Here is a 13,213-nt window from a genome sequence, read left to right as displayed (position 1 = left end):
TTATATTTTTTTGTAAATAATTGTATTTATTTATTTTAAAAAAAAAAGCGTTTTAATAAAATAGCTTTAGATTTGTTTTTGTTAACAACATCAACTTTGGCTGCGTCCGAAAGCTCGAAAATGCTGCCTTCGGAGAAAGTATTCCAAGGCAGGAAGGCATGTCCGAATCCAAATTCTGCTTCACTTCCTGTCTCCAAAGGTACCTTCTTTTGATTGAATTTTGAAGGCAGCGTGGATGTATCCTTTGCTGCCTTTGATATCCCACAATCCTGTGCATTTCATTCCGTGATGGTTGAGCTCAAAAAAATTCAGTGGACAGTTTGTGTGTAAATGTATATTTCTGACAATTTTTTTGTACTTCTTATGTTATTTCTAGCGAGTTATCAGTATTTTAGTAATTAAAGATTAATTTAGTTATCTCTAAAACTCGTTCTATTTTGTTGTAGATCATTAAACCATTACGCTGCCTCAGAAGCCTGTCCGAAATCAGTTTCATGCCTTAGTGCAAAAACGCTGACTGCAAAGTCATTGCCTGATAAGTCAGCGAGGCAGCTGCTAGGTTTTTGGATGCAGCCATCATAATGAGTCAAATTCAGTTTGGCCACTGGAACAGCCTGCATAGTGAATCAATACCCACCGTATCTGTGTTTGATTATTCAGCCTGTTGACTGTATCCATAATGACTTATTCCTGTTTTATCTTTTTACATGCTTTCTTTGTTCCTCTGATTTGTTGGCGATAAACCCATCCAATCCAAAACAAAACAAAAATGCACTATGAAACTCATTTCTATCATCCCATGTGTACCCATCCAATCTCCTCACACACTCACTGTACGCCTCCATCTACTGCAACAACACATAGAATCCGGTTGGTTTGTAATTTTCTCTCGGCTTCTAATGCATCCATTACCCAAAATGCCTCTCTCTTCCCTCCCCACTTTCCTTAAAGCATGTGCTTCCAGTATGATGACCCATTACCCCAAAGACGCTTGACAATTGGACAGCTGCTCATGTTAACACTCATATATTCTATTAGCGATTAAAAACACTAAGACTGGGTGGCATGATGGTTACAAAAGTGTCAGTTTACCATTTATACTATGGTTTTATCCACACAGCTATCATTTTGCAGGCCAAAATAAGGAAAAGCTGTTGTGTGGATATGGTTTGGAGCTTAGAAATCCAGAATAAGCATTACTACAGGATTATTTATCAACCATTTTTCATCAGATTTTCAAAAACACAACTGCATTGTGATAGAGACCATTACAAAAATCTAAAATTACTCATGTGAGCATTTGGTCGCACCGCCCAAAAATACAAACACACTTATATACAAGTAAAAGGGCCAATATGTAAATTAAAGTACCTTTAACAAAATTAACATAGAGATTTACCTAAATGTATTCACAAGAGATTCAGACAAATTTCAATAGCTGACTCTTCCTCTTATTGATCTGTATTTCTAATCTGCCTGGTTACCCATTGACCAATGAGAGGACTATTTTTGTTTTTGCTTATAAAAATGTCTTTACACTTTCACAGGCAGTCACAGACATTGTCATGCCATCGCTGAATGCCATGCACTTTAGCAAAAGCTGCATGATGACTCTTATTCTTTCATTACCTTATCTCTTCTTCTCTCATCTGCCTGTTGTGCACTACTGTAGTTCCTCCTCTGTATGGAAGAGGGCACTGCATCTCACTCATAAAAATTTGTGTATGCTGGAATGGGGGAGTGATCCTCAATAACCTGTCCACACAGATGAGACGATTTATTATTTATGGTACCATGTCTGAACTCAATATTTCGAGTGATTATGTCAGTTGTGTTTAAAATGCAAAACTGAAATTTTGAGGAAAAAAAAGACAGTTGGCATGAACTTTGTGTGGATTGGACCATTGAGAATTACATGACCAACACAGCCAATCCCCATTGGCTAATGTTGTCGGGATTCTACTCCGTATGCCTGTATTTGCTAAATATTATAGTGCATCAGGCTGCTTTCATACTGTGCCTTGCCTGTCTCAACAGATCAGTGCATTTGATTAAAAAAAGTTTATGCTTTAATATATGATTGGATGATGATTGTTATTGTTAATTGTTTTTCTTAAGCCCCTCCTGAATTAATTTGGTCCTTTTTATTTAATTTTTTAGTGTGAATTCCATTTTAAGCTTATTTTGTACATTTATGTGTATTTATATACATTTAGAAAGAAATCTTTTTATACTTTTATGTATTATTTTAACCCACTTTCTCTCTAAATTATTCTTTTATTCTTTTATTAGAATAAAGAAAATTAGATTCATCATCATTGAGTAAACTGATTGGGATTTTTCTGTTTCACATACTGTGTCTCTTGCACTCTTTTTCTCCCTTTTCTTCTGGAACATTCTCCTCTGTCTCCGTTTCTACATATGTCTCAATCTAATCCCCCCAGGATAACTTCATAAACCTGAGTTTTCTGAGACTCTTCCGAGCAGCACGTCTCATTAAACTCTTGAGACAGGGCGAGACCATTCGCATTCTGCTTTGGACCTTCGTTCAGTCATTTAAGGTACAAAAAGGCATGCTTTAATGCCTATAGTAACACATTCACACTAATTCACATGCCAAATTCAAGTCCAAGGGACAACATTTAAGATAAATGCAAAACAATTTTGCACCAAAATCTTCAAATCAAAATTTCAGACACTCTAAAGTCCCACCTTAGAGTTAAAAAGAAGCATTTTTTCTTCTTGAGAAATATTTATTTGCATATTTTCCACATGTACTGAAAATACTATAGCCAACTGTCCTGCCTAAAGAATTTAAAGAGTGAATGTCCATGATTCATTGAAAACTCGTTCATTGAAAATTCGTTTTTTGGCTTGTTTGAACATTTAAAAAAAACACACATTGTCCAAAAATAAACAATAATGGGATCACTGCAGTACATTATTTCATGCAATATTGCAATACCTGTAGATGTAGAAATGTGTTTTTTATTCGACTGTAGCTTTTATACAAGCAAAGTGACAATGCACATTTGTAAAAACACATACACAGACATTCAGTCCAAACTTCAAAATTCTGTCCAATTTCTTTCTCCTTTCATGGTCTTTCTGTCTACCATTTACAGGCTCTGCCGTATGTGTGCCTGCTCATTGCAATTCTGTTCTTCATCTATGCCATCATTGGCATGCAGGTAACAACTGTTCTGTTTGAAATGAGTTTTAACATCACTGTGGGTTTTTGAAAATAGAAATAAAGACAAAATTAACCTAAATAAGCATCTTTTAACAAGTTCAGAAGTGGAATAAGGTTGCTGAGAGATCTCATCTGTGAGATCAGTGATGTGTGCAGTAGTTTTATATTTTCTCTCTGATTCTGTAGTTGTTTGGGAACTTGCAGCTGGATGCAGAGGAAGGTAGTGCGATCAATGAACACAATAACTTCAGAACCTTCATCATGGCCCTGATGCTCCTCTTCAGGTCTGTCTTGTGTCTTTACCAGTGTTATTTTAGTATATAAAAACTATATATATAGTAGTTGACATATCAATTTGTCCTCTGGTGTGACGGAAAAATGTTTTTAAAAACTCTAACATTGAAGATAAATCTCTCACATGCTATTTGTAACTCTAAGATTGAAGATACATTTTTTGCATGTTATTTGTATGTCAACTACCCATATATAGTTTTTCTACTTAGCTTTCATTTATTTTTCAGATTTAGTTTTTTTTAGATTTAAGTTTTAGTAATTTTGGTGGTTTTAAATTAAACCTTTTTATTTTAAGGAACAAGCTTCATTTTTTATTCAAAGCTTCATTTTTAGCTGAAGATTTAGTCATTTTGTTTTGTGCTTTTTAATATATATATTTATATATATATATTTCTGTTTAGCATTTATTTTTTTATTTCAGTTTTAATTCTTTATTTTATTTTTATATATAAGTTACTTGCAAAAGCGTTATTTATTTGAAGTATTTCATCTAATATTTATGTTTTATTTTACCTTTAAATGTCATGTATTTGTATGTTTTGGTAACAGGAGTGCCACAGGCGAGGCATGGCATGAGATCATGCTGGCATGTCTCGGAGGAATGGAGTGTGATGAAAACTCTGGGAACGAGGGGTCAGAGTGCGGCAGCAACTTTGCTTATGCCTACTTTGTCTCTTTCATCTTCCTCTGTTCCTTTCTGGTGAGAACAGCCTCCACTTGTTTCTTTTCGCCTTCCTTTGCCTTAATCCCACTTTTTTTACACTTACCTTTTTCTCTCAGAGATGCATCTATTCTTTATTTATTGCTTCAAGCAGTAAATAATTAATTCTGTATGTTTGGGGGCTTGCATTGTGGGGTTTGTATTTGTGTTTAGATGCTGAATCTCTTTGTCGCTGTCATCATGGATAACTTTGAGTACCTGACCAGGGACTCCTCCATTCTGGGTCCACATCATTTGGATGAGTATGTCAGGATTTGGGCAGAGTACGACCCAGCAGCCCGGTGAGTTAAACACACACCCTTTACACTTTTTCTCCAACTCAAACACACAAAACAACACATTTTATGCTTTTAGGCACATACTGTATGCAACCATTGATTTTTACCTTTAAATTGTAGAATGGAAAACCTAAATCGCTTAATACTAACAGTTTTTAAAAAGAAAACTGCAATGTTCACTGCAAGCTAACAAACACTGTAACATTAAAAAGGTTCTATGTTTTGTCACAGATATATATATATATATATATATATATATATATATATATATATATATATATATATATATATATATATATATATAAATATATAAATACATGCAAACAAACTAACTCAAAAACCAATCATTCTTCTCCATAGCTCTGGCCCAGAGCCTCTTACATCTTTTGTTACTGAAAGCATCCCCAGAAAATTCCATAATACTGTTCACAGTCACTCAAGACAAGGCCCTGACAGATAGTAGATTTCAAAATCTCAAAACGCCCAGTGTTTGTCTTTATATCCCTCCTACTTTCCCCCGTCCCAGTGCTTGCCTCATCCTCGAGTGCTGTTCTGCAGGAGCCCATGGAGTCGGTCTGAAGGAAAGGATTCCTTTCCCCAGCCCTGAGAAACCCTGTTTTCCCAGTTGACAGTGCACATCCGGTGATGATGATTGAGCTAAATAAGGTTTAATGATTGAACCAGGGTTGTGCGCTATTCAGAATATAATTAAAACCTTATTTTATTATTATTATTATTCCAGATCCTTTCCTGAATTTGAATTGATTTTGAGTTACGGTACCAAACAAGATGTAAAATTGCAATTTGAATTTGAATGTAAATATATAGCACTGAAATTAATCAATATTCAAAGAAATTTCATATAACTAAAACCAAAGCTTTGGTTTATAGGCTTTGGTTTATGAGTTTGAATTGATGGATGGATAGATGGCCATCTATAGACATTTAAGTTTACTAAAAGTGTATAATTTCATCATATTAAAGAAATGAACTCTTGTGAACCAGGTTGGAAAGACAGTTATTTTCCCATAATGCATTACTTGTGGTGATTTTCTTTGAATTACAGTTCAGTACATTCCTCGTTCTGTCATTCCTATTTAAATTCCAATTCATCTTTCTGTGGAATGTGGCCAATTCAATTCAAACTCATGAAATACAAGGGAACCAATTTTTCAGTTCTGAATTCTACATAATCCTGATTTGAACAAATGCTTTCATACAAAGAGTCAGAAAGAAGGAAAGATATCTGCATTTTTACTACAGTATACATAATTTTCAGCAGAAAAAAGTGCAACAAAGTGTAGAAAAATGTAATAATAAAATCTGCTCCACCCCCAACCCCAAACAAATATATATATGTGTGTATAAAAACTGCAGCAAGAAACCTAGGAAGTGATTTAAAAGAACATAAGCAAAAGAGAGCTGAACATGAGACCCTGTGCATGGCAGATTCTGACTTCACAATGACTTAATTCTCCCATCTTTATGGCTCAGGTGTGCATGGCAAACATCTTCACAGACAAGCTGTCGCAGCTTATTTCTGTACTTGCCACTGCATACAAATGTTAACAAAATACACCTCATGTATTTTGACTGGTAAAGGCCACGTAGCTGTCGCTGTATGCAGTTCAATTAAGTCATTGGACTCGCCAAGATGAGAGAGCCTCTCATGTGCACGGTCATATCGGTGGATTTGTTTACTCAGCACTGTGATGGGGGGAGGATTCAGAACAGCACTAAAGATCATTCAGGGACAGCTTCACCATTTTTTTTTTTTTTACTCAATTTGATCTGGTTATTTCATTCACATGCATTGTTGACTGGATTTTGACATGCATTGAAATCTCGGATACAGTAACCCTCACATGCATGTTTAAATGTATCCAAGGCAATGGTCCCTTTTCATCTGTCCAAGTCTGGATTGTGGAAGTGAAATATAGCAGGTAAAATTCCTTTAAGGTACATGAGCATTCATTTCAAATGTCCATAGCATGCATGTGTGAATTTATGCATTTGTTATTCTTTTTTGTCATTTTAAATTTAAAAAAATATATTGTTTTGTTTTATAGAGAAACTGTTTTTATGTCAAAATTGCTGGGTTTTTAATTGCTCCTCATCTCAGTCTTATGAAAGGGGTCCATTGCAGGAAGATTCCAGTCTTTCATATGATCTAAACATGTTTGTTAGCCTAAAATCGGTTGGGCTGTCCTTTGAATGATCTGGTTTTCTATCCGTTTGAGGCAGTGGAACAGCCTCACTGGGTTTGGTCTGTGATTTGTCAATGGATATGTTTGCTTTTATTCTCTTGTTCTTTGTGCTCCTCCTCTTGTTTCTCTTTTATTCCCTCTTACTCTCCACCTCTTCTTTGGCTCTCTGGCTCTCTTTCTTCTCTCTTTTCCTGTGTGTGCCCCCTCTCTAACCTCCCTGTATTCTTCTTGCAGCGGGCGCATTCATTATAAGGATATGTACAGTTTATTGCGGGTTATCGACCCCCCGCTGGGCTTAGGCAAGAAATGTCCTCATAGGGTGGCCTGCAAGGTTTGGATCCTACTAAACAAAAAACTTAAGCACCTGCTCGCATTGAAGACTGGAATGAATGTTGCTTTTCTTTTTGTTTGTTTTCTTTTTTCAGTTTATTTTTTACTCTTCTCCACAGTTTTTCTTCTTTTACTTGAAATTCATTTTTGTTATTTTATTCGCCATCTCTATATGCATTCTGATATGACAAATGAGAATGTGCAGGACAATGCAGACACCTTTTTAGAAGCATGACGTGCACTGCCATCGACAGCCAAGTCTGTATGAATCTCTCTGTGGAATGAATCACTCTAAACAGCCAATCAAAACAAAAGAAAAAATGTATCAGTCATTTTGTTATTTTTTTTCTTTCTGCTTGCTGTTGAACCATGCCTTGGCAAACTGGGTGTAACAGTGTGCATTGTTCTTGTTTGGGGACGAAGTGAGGGTTGGGGATCAGAGGACTGCATTGACGTGACTACCATAGTTCACCACCAAGCAGCGGAGCTTTTCTTTGCCTGTTTGAAGCCCCACTGCAGTTCTATGGGACCGTCCCACGATCGCATAGAACAGTGTTTTTACTAGGACTAAAAACCAGCTTCCCCTCCTCCTGTTTATCCTCCAGCCAACCAAGAGCTCTCACGCTCTCAAAACCCCGCCCCTCGCCCAGACCAAAACAATAACCTATGTGTCTTTGTTTTTCTTTCTTGCCGTTTTTCTTTCTTATTTCCTCCTCCTTCCTCCTTTTTTGGTTTAAATCCCACCATCCTCCGGTTTGTCCCATGATGTCCTTTCCCCCCCTCCATTGTTTCTCTTTTTTTCCGTCGTCCTCCTATTTTTTCCTCCCGTTCTCCCCATTTAATTTCTGGGGATCTCACCCCTCCCCATCCACCCCACTCCCCCTTACAGCGGCAGGATCAGTTACAGTGATATGTATGAGATGCTCAGGCACATGTGTCCTCCGCTAGGCCTGGGGAAGAGGTGCCCAGCTCGGGTCGCCTACAAGGTTAGCGGCAGCAGCCCACCGTGGGTGCGCCACAGCCAATCAAAGCTGTCCGTTTTTTTCTGTTAGTGTTGGTGTTGGTGAGCTGCTGTATCTTTCTTTTTACGTTGTGGGGTACCGGTGAAAGCGTTAGCCAGCTGACACATACATCCGAACGCACACATCCACTGGAGAGCGGGAACAGAGGGTACCTTGTCAGCCCTTCTGCACCGTATTCAAATACTCGCTCACTCACTCACTCACTCACTCACATATAGATGGAAAGGATTTTGTTTTGACTATAACAGGAAATCTTAAATGTCATTTTACAATTCTTAGAGATTATGACTTTACATGTTTGTTAAAATCAACATGAAATCAGAATAGACCCTTCTTAGTTTCGTAATACACTTATCTGCTCTTATTCATAATAATATTATTCAGAAAAAAGCTTTATAATCTTTCATCAAATTTTAAGTAGTTCCACCTCTGCATTAACTAGCAAATAAAATCAGGTCAACCTCTACTTATCCTGTTCCACTTATGAGTATCACATTGCAAACGAAAATTGGGTTGCAAATGCAATTTCATGTTGACTTTAATTAGAAAACAAGGAATATTGTATTATTTCCGCAGTATTTTTTTCATGTCCATTGCAGAAATAGAGCCTAACTTTAAAAACAAATATGAAGGATATAGACACAGTCTGTGTGCGTGTACAGAAGGACTGGGAAGGATCGTGTGCCTTTGGTCCTCTGTGTCTCTCCCTCCAGTGGATGATTTTTAAAGTCTACATATATCCATTTTCTATGATTTTGACAGGTGACACTTTTGTAGGTTCAGTCTTTAGACTCACTTTCCCCTTTAGTTTTTTGTTTTTTTCAGCAAATCCACTAGAATCACAGAGAAGCTTTTCCACCTGTCATTCGTTTGATTCTGTCAATGCAGTTCTGACCTGTTTCCGTTCCCCTCTCTCTTTCTCTTTTACTGTCTCTTGCTCTATCTCTTCTTTTCCCCACATTCCTCCGGTTTGCATTTTCAGCCACTACATCTTTACATCCCTACACAAAAATTCCTTTCTCTTGCTCTCTTCCTCTTTCACTTCCTGTCTTCTTCTATCTTGCATTTCTTAAATCAGCATGCTTGTTAATTATGCAAATTGTAAGGAATCTGAGTGCATCCTTGTGTGACGGTTACATCCAGCCATTTTACGTGTCACGTTCATCATATTAAGGCTATGGACCTTAGTCAGGGTCGATGGCATGTTTAGTTTGAGGTGAATGATTACAAAGCCATTTATTGTCTGTTTTTTTTTTCAAACGAAATATCATGTATCACTCATTTTGTGGGTGGAGGCTGTAATCAATATCCCGTAATATATATCTTCATACTCTTTTTTTTTTTTACATTACAGATGATTTTAGGTGTTCATGCTTATACTCTGTCCAAAACTGATTTTTTTCCCCACACTATTTACTTGTATGTAATGCCATATACACTACCATTCAAAAGTTTGACGTTGATAAGATTTTCTCTAATGCTTAGAAATTATGCATGAATTTGATCAAAAATATTAATGAAATATTGTCACGGAATGCTCCAAAACAAGCAGATCCAAATGCAGCATTTATTGTAAAAAATACAAAAACAAAGAATAATCCAAATCAGGGCAAAACAGAGCATCAGAAAATAATAAACCAGCAACCAAAGACACAGAGAACCGGGCTTATGTGAGGATAAGTTAACAAGGTAAATGAGACACAGGTGAATAAAATGAGACTTGATTGACAAAGCAAAGGGTGATGGGAACTGAAGTCCAGAGAAACAAACAACAATTAATAAGCATGCCCTCTGGTGGCCTTACATGGGCACACCAACCAGACATTGTGACATTACCTCCCCTCTAAGGAGCGGATACCAGACGCTCCACCAGAAAACACAAAAGTTTAGGAGGGAGGTGGAAACAAGGCAGATCAGGGGGAGGGATGATGTTGTTCGGCCCATAGACAGGGGCAGACAAGGGTGCCAGGACAGGGCCGGCAGAGCAGGAGACCAGGGCGGGGCTGGAGGGACAGACCAGCAAGGCTCCGGTCGAACAACAACCCCGGCAGGCGACCAGGGCAGAGCCAGGAGCATGGCAGACCGTAAAGGTGGAGCTGATGTCCACCTTATCGGAGCTGACAAGGCAGATAAACACTCTAGCGACTCAGGCAGGACTGCAAAGAAGAGCACAGACAGTTTAGTAACAGCCTCAATGGCTGCAACAGGACAGACAGGCAGCTCAGCAACAGTCTCCTCGACTGTAACAGGGCAGGAAGACAGTTCAACAGTCTCTTTGGCCATGATGAGTCAGACTGAGAGTTTAGGAGTGGACACCACCAGCCAGAGGGGAGCTGAAGTGGACACTGCCGCCTTTGGAGGTTCTGCAGCAGAAATCACCACCTCGGGAGGAACTAGAGCAGACTCAATAGTGGACTCTTGGGCTGGATCGAGCTCAGGAGTGAACTCATAAAGTTGAGCAAGATCCGGAATGGACTCGTAGACTGAAACGAACTTTGGAATGAACTCATAGACTTGAGTGGGCTCTGGAATTAACTTGTAAACTTGAGTGGGCTCTGGAGCGGACTCATAGACTGGAACAGACTCTGAGGGCTCCCAAACTGGAGAGGGCTCTGGATTGGACACTGAGGGCTTCCGGACTGGAGCGGGCTCTGGAGTGGACTCTGAGGGCTCCTGGACTGGAGCAGACTCTGAGGGCTTCTGGACTGGAGCGGGCTCTGGAGTGGACTCTGAGGGCTTCCGGACTGGAGCTTGTTCATGAGTGGACTCTAAGGGCTCTCGGACTGGAGCAGGCTCTGGAGTGGACTCTGAGGGCCCCCGGACTGGAGCGGGTTCATGAATGGACTATGTAGACTCCTGGACTGGATCAGACTCTGGAGTGAACTCTGAAGCAGTCCATGCCCTGAGGTGAAAGGCAAAGGCGACCTTCTTGATTATGGCAGCAGCAATGAAATCGGACGGGTCTGTGGCAACATCTGAAACCACCAGAGTCAGGACCACCAGACTCGGGACCACCGAAATCGGGTTCTCCGGGACCACCGGACTCTATACCACTGGAGTCAGGTCCTCCAGGACCACCCGACTCGGGACCACCAAAATCGGGTCCTCCGGGACCACCGGACTCGATGCCATCGTAGTCTGGTCCTCCATAACCACCAGACTTGAGACCACCTGAGTCGGGTCATCCAGGACCACCAGACATGAAACCACCAGATGGTTTCCTCCAGGACCACCTGACTCAGAACAACTGGGGTAGTCATTGCTGCCCTTTTCCTCCTTGACCTTCGCTTGTGAGACAGAGCCTGAAGCACACTCTGGTATCTCCGGTGGCACTGCAGTCGGCTCAGATCGACATGATGCTACTAAATTGCGGTAACAGAGATAATCAGTAAAACTCCAAAAGTCAAGAGTTTTAAGTCCTGCCCTATTTCCCAAGGAGGCAAGGGATTGTCTAGGCAACCATTAAAAATCTTGCTGAGCTCAGAATGATAAAGTTCCAATCCTACTGCCAATGTCTAAAAAGTCTGTGCCAGTCCATTCACTTGCATCCCCTGTTGCTGAAGATCCGCCAACATCCTAAGCCTAGCTTTCCATTCCTTCTTCGAAACTGGAGGAAGAATTCGAATGCCCATGGTCCACAAGTCGATAGCTCAGTCTAGCTGGATCTATAAATGGCTGGTTTATTCTGTCACGGAATTCTCCAAAACAAGCAGATCCAAATACAGCATTTATTGTAAAAAATCCTGAACTGAAGTCCAGAGAAACAAACAATTAAGAAGCGTGCCCTTTGGTGGCCTTACATGGGCACACCAACCAGACATTGACAAATATTATGAAATATTGTTACAGTTTATCGTTTTTCTGTATTAATAATTTTTTAATATATTTACAATTGCAAAAAAGTAATGGCAAAACTGAATTTGTCACATGAACTTTCATAAATCAATCTAATATTGGTGCTCAGTACACATTCTTATTAGTATCAATGTTGAAAACGGTTATGCTGTTTAATATTTTTGTGGAAACATTTTTTTTAGAAATCTATAATTGAAAGTTCGAAAGAACAGCATGCATTTGAAATAGAATAGAAATATCATTAATTATACGTGTGTAATTTATTTCTTAAAATATACATCAGTCTTCACTCTCTCCTTTGTGTCCTTACTATATAAAATAACAATTATATATAAATATAAATAAATCCTTTAAATATTTTTTTAATCCTAAATACTTTTAAATCCCTTAAACTGTAGTGTATTTGAAGACACGTGTACTTGAAAGTAATACATAAAATGCACACATTCCTGCGGTAAAAAGGCGCACCCCCCCCCCCCCCCCCCCCCCCCAGCAAGCTAATTAATATTTTGCATTTAATTGAAAATGGCATCTACGCTATGACCCAATGAACAGACTTCCTATATGGTAGACATTTTGCAAAATGTTATTTATTTATGACCTCACAAAGCTTTGCTGAGACTCCCTTGACTCCAATCTCTTTCTTTCACTTTCCTCACTCTCTTATTGTTTCCCCTCATCTCAAAAAAAGCATTCTTCTTGTTCTCTCTTTCTCCTCTCAGACTTTCTCTCTATCCATTGCCAAGTACACCACTCCCCCCTTTCTCATTATTTTTATATGTGGTACACATCTCATGGCTTTCCAGTCTGGAGTAAACTAACTTCTATACCTGTTACCCCCTAATCCAGTCCTACACCTCTCGGTGTACAACACAGCCATTTTTTCCTCTTTAACACCATAGGGAATGCCACCCCTTATCTGACCTTCAAAAAAACTGCACCCGTTTTACATCGAGAGATCAGAAAAAAAGCAATGCAATTAACCCTATGAGATATCACCCAAAGAAAGATAAAGATGCTAAACAAACCCAAAAATACAAGTGGTCAATGAAAGATGAAATGATACTCTCTGTGCGCGGCTGCACTGCTCTTGTTCTGTGAGGGGTGGGGAGGGAGGAGGGGGGTGCATGCAATGCATGCTGCATGGAGTAGGGGTTGATGTTTGGGTGGGCTGGGACCGGTGGGGAGGGCAGGTCGTACCATTGCTGAACGATTAGGGGTTGTGCTGCATTGCATGTGCTTTTGCATGGCCACCTCTGGAACGCGGCTCATGCTCGTTGGTATCTACACCTGCAAGGAACGACGGACTGGTC

The 13,213-nt window shown here is 39.3% G+C and overlaps 1 protein-coding gene across 1 annotated transcript in view; it reads left to right on the top strand.

Annotated features, from left to right (window-relative positions):
• Positions 1 to 13,213, top strand: part of LOC306856918 (voltage-dependent P/Q-type calcium channel subunit alpha-1A-like) — a gene marked incomplete at its 3' end in the record, with an annotated part of 134,325 nt that overhangs the window by 101,163 nt on the left and 19,949 nt on the right. Inside the window, exons 34-39 of the mRNA XM_079396470.1 lie at positions 2,445 to 2,561; positions 3,126 to 3,191; positions 3,380 to 3,477; positions 4,037 to 4,187; positions 4,362 to 4,489; positions 6,928 to 7,024. Coding sequence (XP_079252596.1) covers positions 2,445 to 2,561; positions 3,126 to 3,191; positions 3,380 to 3,477; positions 4,037 to 4,187; positions 4,362 to 4,489; positions 6,928 to 7,024 — 657 coding nt within the window. The remainder of the gene's footprint in view (positions 1 to 2,444; positions 2,562 to 3,125; positions 3,192 to 3,379; positions 3,478 to 4,036; positions 4,188 to 4,361; positions 4,490 to 6,927; positions 7,025 to 13,213) is intronic.

Source organism: Barbus barbus (genome assembly GCF_936440315.1).
Source record: "Barbus barbus genome assembly, chromosome: 37".
Lineage (NCBI taxonomy): Eukaryota > Metazoa > Chordata > Actinopteri > Cypriniformes > Cyprinidae > Barbus > Barbus barbus.
Note: the sequence above shows the minus strand (reverse complement) of the source record. Positions and strands in the feature narration are given on the sequence as shown.